The sequence below is a fragment of the Uncinocarpus reesii genome, genomic scaffold (genome assembly GCF_000003515.1).
Source record: "Uncinocarpus reesii 1704 scaffold_1 genomic scaffold, whole genome shotgun sequence".
Taxonomy (NCBI): Eukaryota; Fungi; Ascomycota; class Eurotiomycetes; order Onygenales; family Onygenaceae; genus Uncinocarpus; species Uncinocarpus reesii.
The window spans coordinates 7,063,333-7,075,538 of NW_003052500.1; the positions used below are offsets into that span (position 1 = coordinate 7,063,333).

Genomic DNA, 12,206 nt, shown 5'->3' on the forward strand with positions numbered 1-12,206 from the left:
TCGACAAGGTCGCGTGAGGACAAAACACGATCTAAATTGAGATAGAAGATCGAGTGAGCGATTGGCAGAAGGATAAAAAATTATCAACAAAGGGTCTCTGAAGCGATTGTGTTTTCCAAGGAAACAACCCCCAAAAAAATAAACAAGAACGAAGACGATGCAAAAAGGGATAATATTATTATATCAGAATGTCGTCACGCTGACGGAAAAAAGAGGGAGAGAGAGCAGAAACCACGGTTCTTCTACGTCTCTTTTATAGATAATTTATTTGGTTGATGATGCTCTGTTTGCCTTTCCGCACCCGAGAGTGAGGTGGGGCCTGGACTAGAAGTGGAGGGAGAGAAGGCGAAGGCGAGCGCGAGTGGATGATGGCGGCAGTGTGTGCGTCGTGTGGACTTCGGCCTGGAGCAAGAGGCAATTGAAAAATGCTGCCGATGTAGAAGCAACCACGGGCGTTTGAGTTGTTTTCCTTTTTTGTCGGACAAGGGAATAATAGGCCGATTCAAGATATGGGCCGGCAGGACAAAGGCCAGAGGAAAGGCAAATCAAAAGTGGTAGAGGGAATGAAGATCTGATCTGACCTTTGAGTACTAGAGCAAGTCGTCAACTCGACGATTGGAAGAACGTTGGAGGGCGGGAGATCACAAAATCGCGAATGGAGCGGCTTGAATTTGAATCAGAATGTGGAGGCCATGCCACATCATGCATGCACAGAGGGTTGTTTTCTTCTTTTTAAATTATTTTGTCCCTCGAGATTCTGTTTGTCGTTTTTTCTTTTTACCGTTATGCGCCTTTTTGGCAAAAAAAGAGAAGATGGGGATGGAATAAAAAAAAAAAAAAATAACGGGTGCCGGGTAAACTGGCCGTCTTCAACGTAGCAACCTCTCAGAGGACTGGATCACTTTATACTTGGATCTAGTCAGGCTCAAGAGAGCCATGGGTGGCCGGTTCCGCTTCAAGGATTGGCAAATGACGAACCCTGGACAGAGAGGGGGTTGAAGATAAGGGGAATCGGGGAAAGGACTTAGGTTAGTGTCCAAAACATCGTTGCTGTTGCCGTTGCGTGTCGGAGCAGCGATGTGGGCTTGTGGAAGCGGGTGGATGCGCAGGCAGAACGTCAAAAAAAAAAATTTAAAAAAATGAGAGAACCCACCAGTTGGATTCCCCGTCAGCCCTTGACAGAAAGATAATCGACAGCCAGGAGTGGAGGGAAGTGAACAAAAAGAACATTGCTGCGGGTATCGCGTTGGAAGAAACAAATTCAAGCGCTCACATTTCTTTTCTCTTCGCCCTCACAAGCCCATGCTTGTCTCTGCTACCCCCGGATTCGAGATGGGCCGCCTGAACCCGAGGCATACAAAGCTAAAAACTCCTGTCAGCTGGAGCCAATTGGAAGGGAAGAGTCGGGGACAAGACTGAATTGTCGAGCAAGCCGCGCAGGCAGGAGAAAAAGCAACCTGCTAGGTTTTCCCAATGAAGCGGGATTTGGGTGCGAGACGTGCAGAAGATCGAGTGGCCACAAGGGACGGGCTTGCAGGTCACAGGCCAACATGGGGTTCTGAGGCCAGCTTGGGCCCTGTCGTTAGTGTCGACCATCCATGGCGATGAACAGTGTGGTGTGTGTGTGTGTGGATCAGCATCCTGGAATCTAGAACACCCTCACGGTTGGTTGGATCACTCTAGACAAACTGAGATCCAGAGTTCAGAGTTTGGCTCGGTTGAGTTGTCCCACGGATCTCTTCCTCTTAATTTGACTGTTGTCGGGAGATCATGGGGGCGACAGCTGTGCATTTCGTTTTCATTGATCTCTCTCCTCCCTGGCGAAGAACAGTGTCACTCCACCGGAGATGTAACAGGAACTTCGGTTTGTCAAGGCTAGATCCGTCCCCCTTCAACGATTATTCGTTCAGCAATTTAAGACAAGTGAATTGGCCGAAGACAAGAGCATTGACATGGCTGAAACGGACCTCCATGATGGATTCCGTCTCCGGAAAAAGATAACCATATCCTGCAGAGGTCGAATGGCCTTCCTGATCACCTCGCATGCGTTTACGATCTATCCCTACTCCAGAAGATTTGCCCTGCCGCAGCGACATGTTTGGATAGAGCAATCCAGCTAGACTTTGGGTGTACCCGGTACTTGTTGGATGCTGCCTCTGCCTCTCTTTCGCGTTGAACAATTCGCGGTGATCCCCGTCGTTGCATTCGTGTCTTAGACACTGCTGAGGGGCTTTGATGCTTAACATGTCAAAGGTACACCACAAACCCTGGCCATCGTTGTCCCCGAAGTCTGACTCTGTCACTTCTCGCATTTTTTTTTCAAACGTCAGGTCAATCGGAAACCTGCGGGAGAGATATGCCATCCCCAGCTCTAAATTTGGCTTCATGCTCGCCCGCCCTCCTTGGTGCCTTGCATTGCCTCGTCAAGAGATGGGCGCTGAGCGTTTCAACCCTCCTACACAGGCCTGGATCTAGGGTATGCAGTCGACAGCTCCGCGGCGGGATCTTTTGCAGACACTGAGGTGAGCTCGCTAGCGATCCCTGCATTTTCCACTTCTGGCTGCTCATGCCGTCGCCGTCGAGTGTGGTTTGCTCTGGGATGTCGTTGGCCGCGGGCGAGCTGGTGTTGTGCCCCTCGCTGCTGAGCTAAGCAGTCTAGACCCGAGCCAACCCTAAGCGTGAGCCCTAAACCTAAGACCTAGGCCCTAACAAGGCCCGTTCTGGATCTGAGGTCGCGGTCTCTCGTCTCTGGTCGTCCTCGTCTCTCGCCACGACAAGAGGACCATGCGCACGAACCTCGAGACAGCGAACACAAAAGGACGGCAGCCTGTATCTCGATATTGTCGAATTGATCGGGACCACGCTCGACTGCCCACTCAGCAAACGCAATTCTGTTTAGCGGTGATTCCTGGATCTTGCAGACAGCCTTGGAGGCATGCGGGACAACTGACATCAAGCTAAGCAATCAGGAGTGGATGCTCTGGGCGCTCAAGCAATTTCAATCAGCTAATATGGGATATTATGGCTTCAGATCAGAATTGCAGCTAGTGTGAAGGGGTGGCTACAATGCAGTAGGGGCAGCCCTGTATAACACACCCATGCTCAGGCCTTCAGTTGAATCAATTCATCTAGACAGCGTCCTGCAAGGCTATGTGAGATGGATTTTCGAAACATCCAACTCGTTCCACGGACATGCTGATTCTTTCTTTTTTCGTGAGCGTTCACTCGTTAATCAACCAGTAACTAACTAAAGCTCATGCATACCAAACTCCAGCGATCTCAAGAGTGAAATCCTGCACCTGGTTCTCGTATCACACGGCTGTTTCTTCATTTTTCGTCTGACCCCTGGAGGCTGGCTCATGCACCCAACTCGGCGCAACGCCCTCACCAGCGAGCTTTGGTAGCCAACTGTTTCCATCTCAACTGGGCCCCGGAATTCGGCGATTATCGAGCAATCAATTGACAGGGAGCACTAGTCAGCGGCACAGACAAGATACCTTTCTTCATGCACGTCGATATTCGAACACTTGGCTTGCAGGCTTGGGCTTTCCCCATTCCTCTTTTGTTGTTTTGCTTGCTATCGGCGGCTCAAATGGGTTTGGACCGATCTCAAAACTATACCCGACTGCCCGATCTTCCGTGCGGGAATTGAAGAAACGGAAGGGGAAAAAAAAATAAGCAACAGACAAGCCCAATTCGGTCGGATGAACGTCCCTAACCCATAGCGATGGGGAAGACCCAGGTGTGGCAGCGGATACGGAAGAAACAACGCATCAGGAGCTGCAAGCTACGGGCAGTTTGACGCCTCCTGTCAGTCAGTCGACAAATTTCATGCCCGTGGTCACGCATCTAGACGCGTCCTGCTCAACTGTTCGGATTGCGGCCTGTTCTCATCCCCGACGTCCACGTCCGTCGCTACAACTCGTACATACAAAGCTGCCTCGACTGAGTCGATCGAGTAACCCTTCCAGAGGTTGGTGCTGTCGTCCTCAAACGTTTGTTTGGCTAGGGAGAAAAAGCCAGCAAGCCAGACCGCGCTACGTTTTGGATGTATCTACGATGTTCACATTTTTGCTCACCTTGCATATTCCGTTTCGGCTCGAATTTCAGATCCGTCTTACGTACGCCGTTATGCAAGAGTGTTTCCCGTAGTTGCCATATTCCCTTCGTTACATATCGAGAAGGTATCTGTGCCACAGTCGAGGAGCTTTGGAAGAGATCTGAGCAGGCATTTCTATTGCTCGCTCAGGCTCCTTGATCCTCCACCTATCTGTGCCCAGCATCAGGCTCTCACGATTCACACAACACTGCCGCCCTTGGAAGCAAACTTTTGATTCCACCAAGCTTCCTTTGTGACGGTGTTGAGGATTCGCAAACTCGCGTCTTCAACAACCCTACCCTAGGGCATGCAAACTGACACGGCTGTATGTTTGGCGAAGCGACGGCCCCCAAATCCCATCTTTCCAAAACCATAGCCCTGAAGACAGGGTAGAACTTCTTTCGCAAATGCGGTATTGATACAGTCGAATTCAACACAAAATGGATTCGCTTTTTGTTTCTTCTCGCTCAAGTTTGCATTGAGATTGAAGGGCGTCTTGGCTGGGCACTGCATTTCACCCTATGTCCTCCATATCATAGCAAGGCTGGATATGCATCGAGGTCTCCAGGTTTATCATCGCTTCTGTGTCGACGTAACTATCTCAGCTCCTTGCCCGGCCTCGCGAATTCTTCAACAGGGATTCCTAGACCGCCCAATATGTTTTCTCGGGGTAGCCTCCTAAGTCAACTCTACGTTTGACATGGCCGCATATATTATTGACACAGTTTTGTGAGATCAAGCACACAGTAGCATTTGTCACAAGATTGGCGAGTCACAAAAAGGGAGCTTCCTTCTGCTGCTGCCAAGGCAGTGCCTGGCTTCCATGCCCTACACCGACACTTCCTCAGCCGTTATAAAAGGCCAGCCTGTGGCTAACCGACCCCTGATGACCGGCTGCAGATCCTTGTTAAACCGAGTACGATGAAGGAAAGGGACGGGCACGCCATTTTAGAGAACATCTCCAGGTAAGGAGGTGTGTCAACCCCCTGCCGCTCAAGGTGCCCCTTTTTAGCACCTCCTGGTGTTCCACTTGTCATTGTGTACAAGGTAAAAATGCCTTATCACGGTCTAGGGATATGGTTCGCTAGTTTTCCAACCAGGTAATTGCGCCGATACCGCAGTGGCTTGATTTATCTTCTGCAATTATACCGATATTGGCCGAATGGCAAGACTGGGCTTTCTGCTATTTGTTGATGAAGCCATTGCCGTGCATAGGTGCACTGGTGCTTCGATCCTAGATCGCTGTCAACTTAAGTGGGTGACATACCCCAGGGGTAGGAATCGTCCTGGTAGTTCACCAGCAATCCCAGAGCCTGAATTGACAACAGAGCTCAAAATATGTTTTAAGTGTCCTAGGGCCCATGCACTGGCCACACTGGCACACTCTCAGTTGTTGTGATTTAAAGGAAAGCTATATTCAGCCTCGAGCAAAATAGTTGGAACCAGTAAGTCATGCATATATTGTCAAGAGAGTGTGATATTTTGGAATGTTCATCTAAATGAATGGAATCATTCAAAATTGAACATAGCCAGGATGCCGATGAATATGTATGGCGAATATGGGCACTGATATTTCGATGGACAAAGGTCCCCCGTTTGCGGCTGGATGGCACATCATAGGTTTGCCATGGTGCCTGTAAACATGGGCTTTTACAAAATCATGAGATGCTTGTGTATCGGGCTACTTTCTCACCCCAACGCTACATGGTGAAGAGAGTGCTAATGAATTTGCCGAAAAGTTTAGAATCAATCATCACTTAAGTGAAAGCAGCTGGTGATATGAAGCTGAATGCTCTCACAAGTCACAGCCACGTGAGAGAGCTCTCACTTTCAGCTATAAAAGCCCTCATCTCCTGAGCCTTTTTCCTTCCTCTCTCTTTCTCTACTTCCACTCTGTTAACAATGACCACAGGTCAAATACTATTTATCAGAATGCAATGACTTTATGGCAATAAGTCCGCAACCTGGCCAAACACATATCCACCCCATAATCTGGATGAGGTGGTCCTTTTTAAACAGCAAACTAAATACATCCTCAAATGCTATGGCTTTTTTGCCAAAAATTTTGATTGTTAGAGCTGGCAAACTGGGGTCACAGAAACAGTGTCCCTGATTACAACCAGTGAGTCTACAACTAGTATGTTCGCCGCTCTCCACCATGATGTATACTAATGCCTCTTGCACCAGCATTAAACATGAAGTGGTTCAAATATAGATATTTGAGAAAACGAATACTAAGTTGCATGGCGCAAGGTGTGTTAGAGTATCATACTGCTTTGCTGCCTCAAAAGCAGACCTAATCGCCTCCTACATTTCGAAACCGCTTTTATCGCTGTGTCCTCGGAGGCGAGTCACTTATGTTGTGGCAATCAAGTCAGGGGAAATCAAGGCATTTGTTCTCCACTGCTTCAACTGAACCTTTCAATATCAATCTTTATAATTGTGCCATAGACTCCAATTAACATAGCGCAAACACTCATCCCAACGCTCAGATGCAATGGGAATTTTCGGAAGAGACACGACTCTATATATATATCCTGGTGAATAACCTAAGCCAGCGGCTGGCATGGAGATTGATGAGTGGCCTGGAGTCGACTTGATTGGGGCATTTGTCGGGTCCCATAACTGTCTTTACGTCTACCATACTTCAATGTTCTCACTTTTGGGGAAACGCATATACAGCTCTATTTATTGCTAAATCAAACAGCATCGGAAAGATTTCGCCTACCGGCGGTTCTGGCTAAAGGAATCAATCACTGGGCAAAATCAAGCCGTGTGAATCTCTGAGCCGAATTATATACCTCAGCGCAACAACATGAAGCCGTGCGGGTCTCGAGCTTGCCATCACAGCATTTATGGCACTCTTCCTAAACTCGTTAATACCCTTTTGCACCATCAAGTGACTGGAATTGCAACAATGCTCAATGTGGAAGTCAATGCCCACTGTCATATCACCACGGGCGGCGAGCGATACATGGCGCGGCTATTCTATAACTCCATGGCCCGTTTACAACGTTATCCTGCCGCTCATGGACTTTAGATTCACTGGATATTTCTGAAGACACAGTCGGCCCGGACGGCCAGTTTCGACAATATTGATAATTACGGCCTATTTCTATAAAGACCCCCCGTCCGGGTTTAAAAGATGACAGATTTCAACAACATCAATGGAACATTGCAAGTCATCATTTCCACTCATCAGGTTGGCAGGTTTGAAATCAATTTACAGCTCTCAGGCTGCAATCATATGATGATTGCAGAGCTACCACAGAACTTGAACACACTTCTTTAGTCTCAGACTTGACTTGCTAGAATTGGACAGAAAAATGAAGTATACATTGCTTCCACCTGCTATGGGATACTCGACAAATCGGCCATTGCCTGGAACGCTATTCTCTATGGTTCCCTGTGGTAAACCAACATGAAAGTTGCAGCACCCATGTGCCTATAACTGTTGCATCATGGACCCTAAACAAACTAAAAAGTCGGATACAAGCTAACAATATTGGGGAAAATATATACCAGAGAGCCGTCAATGCTCTCTAACTAGACTAATTGGTGGTGGTGCCACCGTCTATGGGCAAAATATCAGCTACCATGTTCCAATCAACCCTCAGGGGTGCAATCCGGAAATATTGTCGCAATAGATTAGCGACTTAATAGCTTTCCATAGCTTGTGCCTTTTTCCGGGTTGTCTAACGAGTTAGGCAATACTGGAGAGCACCGTAACGCTACCGATTCGGCGAATTCGAATCAATTCCTTATAATAAAATCGGGAGCTATTTAACGCGGAGAATACCTGAAAAGTGCAAGAAACGAGTAAAGAGAGGGGGAAGGCAGGGGAGACAAAGCAGGAGAAGGAAAACATAGGGAACCCAGGTGTGTTTCTTTCTATTGAGCCATTCTGCTGCCTGACTGACCAGCTTCTCAAGACCTTCTTCTTGATGGTTCACATCATGATGAGTTGCATCCCTAGCACATCGGGAACATTCACTCCAAAATGGCGGACGTGTTTGGAATATCTACCAATGGTATCGGCCTGGTATATTTATGTTCTCCTTGAGACAGGATGGTTGAGGAGCATTTTGTTAGTGATACTATCCCTTGGCAAAATGATTGACTTTTAGTATACAGAGTACATTGTGGAATATGAAATAGCTAACTTGAGGATATCTATTATAGATGACTTCTAAGATGTCAGAGAATGACTGATACTCTTTGCAAGAAGGTTTGCAGCCTCCAAGACTCCAACAAAGGCAGGAAGGGTTGACTCAAGAAGCTATCTTCTGCAGAGAAGAGCCCTTTCAGCTGTCAAAACAGCTGAAAGAGAGAGCCCAGTCTTACAAAATCTTGCACCAATATATGCTATTGCCTGAGTCTTTTCATTGTCTTGAAACAGATGGGGATATATTGTGGCTCTCAGCATTGCAACTGGTTCACCCAGTCAATGTTATCCTGTCTCTACTTATTCCAAACAGATTTGGGCTCAGGTGTCAATCTGAGGTGGCTCCTCAAGAAAACAAAGCTCGCACAGATCTCAAATGATTTTGCAGTTTCAAATGAATCTCTCAAAGTCATGGCAGTTTTAGAATACGCACATTCTCCAGCTTCAGAGTTGACTGTCAGTATTCATTAAATATCTGGTGCAGGATCGCACGACCATTTGTTCACTCCCAGCCATTTTTGGGAAATGCTCTCGCTACCGTGCGCACGGGAAGGCATGCGTGGCGGTCCCCCCTGCTCTCCACGACGAGTCGCAGTGATGCGCCAGCTTGCTTCTGTTGATTGTACGACCTCTGAGATCCTCTATATTGATTGTACGACCTCTGAGATCCTCTATAACATGAAAACATGGGATGATGAAACCCCATGAATATCCCTGAAGGTACTTACTAGCAAGCTGCTGAATACCAAAATCGCACATACCGGGTACAGGACTGCCTACTTGAAGATAAGATGTTCACTCGTCAATGTTGTTTATCAGCTATTTAGTGAAAGAATCATGATCCTTTAGAACATGAATGCAGCACAACTCTCCCCGCTGTAGTCTTTCTTGTGTGTCGATATCTATCAAGATCATCCATCTTCCATCTCGGTAGAATGAGGGGCTGCTATCCCCCGATTTTGTTGAGTGGGCTGGGGGTCGCCAGTTCACTCGCATAGAATCAGAGGCTGTGCTCACCAAGTAGGTGACGCTTCCACCCATCCGGAGATCCAGTTTCCTCCTCGCTGCCCAAGTAGGCCAAGTTAAAAGGTTATACTGCCTCGTTTCCATCGGGACACTTGGGCAGCTGTAATTGTAAGGTCCTGTACACATTCAAAGCCATTCACGTCCGTATCTTCGACTTTGACTTCATTCTCGCCGGCGCGGCCCGTCGAACCTCTTGCCCATTGTCCCTCCCCACCTGGTTATCTTCCACAGCTCGAATCAGCAACTTGATCTGCTCCGTAAGCGCTTCGGGCTTCGCTTTCAACAGTGCCGTGCACATGCGCACCTCCAGCGTGCCCATCAACGCCTTCTCCTTCGACAATGGATTGCCATTCCCACATGCACCAAGGATATATTTCCTTCCCTCCGAATCATACCCACTCTCCTTCAGCGCGGCCCTGAAAGCTATCCTGACCCGCCTGGCGCACCACGAGCGCACCACACGCTTCATATTGACCATGTGGCCAGCCGCAACGGTCCACCATAAAATGCCTCGCTCGCGATTCTGATACATGTCGAAGACCTTTGGGCGGATGGGGTTATCGAAGTCGCTGATGTATCGGGCGCCGACGTAGGGAATGAGGTTTTCGGGGGAGAAGTAGGCTTGGAAGAGGTTGGCGCCTTTTATTCGTAGCATTGAGGATTTCTTTTGGAAATAGGTTGGGAGCAATCTTGTTCCCCTGGACACTCTTGGGGCCGCCATGGCTGAGGATGGAATCCTGAAGCTTGTTGCACGTAGCTACTGCTGGCTCTGGAATTATTGTCTTGATGAGACGCGAATGTCCGTGGAATTAATTTCGATTCCGTGGCCGCAACTACGTGAACAGTACTCTATACGAACAATCGAATCATTCTAACCCTGGCTATGGATTGCTCGATCATTGATAAGGATAGATTTGCCTCTTGTTACTCGTCAATTATGTGGTTGATTAACAGGGCATATGCTGCGAATATTTCTATGTCTAACAATGTATAAATGCCGAATATCAACCAACGCCATCCGCCGTAGGCCCAATTTTTATATTAGCCTCCGAATAAATTCTTTTTTGTGATAGCGCAGGCCTCTGTCGTTCTTTAGGCACATAAATTCCAGAACTGTTCATTTTTTAAATCTTCAACGCCTATCGAATTAACCTTCAAGTGGGGGAAGCGGGAGTCGAACACTGGAGCTGCTGAATCGGGCTCGTAGCTCAGGTAATGGATTGTGGTTATACCAGCAACGTCGAGGAAATCAAGAACTCGTTTGTAATTCAATGCCACATGATGTATCCCATGGCTATCGTCTGACAGACAGAACCGGCCGTTTCTAGCGAGGAACTCCTGGAGAACAGTGTTAGAGGGAACGATGCCCAATGAATTGCCTGACGAAAGCGAGCCTGCTTACTTTGCAGATTTCGGCTTTTGGGTATGGCTCGCTCATTCCCTTGCGCAGACTGGCAGAGTTGAGCTCCAAAATCCCGCCATATTCGGCGATGAAATCAAGGTTCCTCAGAATTTTTTCCCAAACTTGGGGCCATTGCTTAAAGCTCCGGTTTGGATCGTCGCTCATGAGGCGGATGAGATCAAAGTGCCCAATAACCGGAGGTTTTAGAGCCGTTAGTAGCTTATATTGGCTATCGAAGTAGTCTTCGAAAAGTTGTTCGTCTGTCCCGCCTGCTACCTTTCTTGCTTTTCTATAAAATTCCTTGTCAAAGTCGATTGGGATCGTGTGAACATGATGAACAGAGCCCATGAAAAAGTCAAAAGGGTGGTTGTTCAAAGATGTCTCAATCAAGTCCAACGACGAAGGCCGAATCCAATCACACTCGAACCCGATTGGAATGTTGATCTGAGACTGATATTTCTCTCGTAGCCGGGTAGCTTCTTTGAAATATGCAGCCTCATTCTCCCACATGACCTCGAGAGTGTTTGTTTTGGGCTGGTCAATAGTTAGACATGAGGCATAAAAAACCATATTGGTATTGTCGGATCCTGATTCAGGCGACGCACCTCATCCGGGTACAGATCTTCACTGTCCCTGGGCATATGCTCCGTGAGACAGAATACTCTCATTCCCTTTTGAATTGCCGTTTGGATAACCCCTTCCAGAGAGTCGACTGCGTGGCCGGGGCAAAACTGCCCGGAATGACTGTGGTGGGAAAAGGGCATATTTGCTCAGTCAGTAGTTATATCCGTCCTGAGGTGTTCTTGACAACCCAGCTGTCTGACCTATCTGTCGAACATATAAGGCTACTTATGGACGATTGCTCGATATGGATCTTTGGATACTTTCTTTTATTTCACGTGATAGTTGGTTATCCCTAGTTAGCCCTCGGCCGGGATTCTACTTCAGCATCGGATTCAGAATGATGTGCATTCATGCCCAGCCAAACCTGGATTGTCGGCTTCACAGGATAATTAATAAAGAACAGTCTAGCAGGCCACAGTCCCCATCTTGTCCCAGTACGCCAACCAAGGGCGCCACTGGCCTTGGACCTCAGAGATTGCGCCGGTTTTGGCTTCTACAATGCAAAGGCCACATGGTGGAGGATTTGGCTGTGATTGAACAGCTTCACCTCACGTTCTGAAAGCTTAGTCTGTACTCCGTAGGCCAGTGATGTCTTTGGTCGGTGTCCTATAAAGTGAAATCAAATTAAATCAATTAAAATATATATAAATATTTTTGATGCCAGGAGCAACCAGATATCATCACATCACAACTAATTAGTTACCACACCTTGGAACCTCTCCCACCGCCCAGCATTGCTCCCCCAGCTTCTGCAAAGCAAGATGCAAGATACACAAGAGGTTTGAACTGGAATGGATTATTCAACTTGACTGAGTAGAGTGGAGTAAGAGATGCGGTACCCTAGAACCTACTAATAGCTAAGCAGTACCAATGTTGGCTAACAAATGTCA

The 12,206-nt window shown here is 47.7% G+C and overlaps 3 protein-coding genes across 3 annotated transcripts; all 3 read right to left on the reverse strand.

Moving 5' to 3' along the window:
- Positions 1–1,898: 1,898 nt before the first annotated feature.
- On the reverse strand, positions 1,899–2,953 carry UREG_02656 (uncharacterized protein; the record flags this gene model as incomplete). Its single annotated transcript, XM_002543094.1, has 3 exons — positions 1,899–2,343; positions 2,460–2,655; positions 2,797–2,953. The coding sequence occupies 3 exons, from the start codon at positions 2,951–2,953 to the stop codon at positions 1,899–1,901; spliced, it is 798 nt and encodes a 265-aa protein (XP_002543140.1).
- A 5,778-nt stretch (positions 2,954–8,731) lies between these two features.
- UREG_02657 (uncharacterized protein) lies at positions 8,732–10,011 on the reverse strand (the record flags this gene model as incomplete). The annotated part of the gene is made up of 4 exons (XM_002543095.1): positions 8,732–8,905; positions 8,993–9,040; positions 9,282–9,390; positions 9,452–10,011. 4 exons carry the CDS (start codon positions 10,009–10,011, stop codon positions 8,732–8,734), a joined length of 891 nt encoding a protein of 296 aa, XP_002543141.1.
- Positions 10,012–10,382: 371 nt separating this feature from the next.
- Positions 10,383–11,456, reverse strand: UREG_02658 (uncharacterized protein; the record flags this gene model as incomplete). The annotated part of the gene is made up of 3 exons (XM_002543096.1): positions 10,383–10,628; positions 10,693–11,226; positions 11,298–11,456. 3 exons carry the CDS (start codon positions 11,454–11,456, stop codon positions 10,383–10,385), a joined length of 939 nt encoding a protein of 312 aa, XP_002543142.1.
- Between the last annotated feature and the right edge of the window lie 750 nt (positions 11,457–12,206).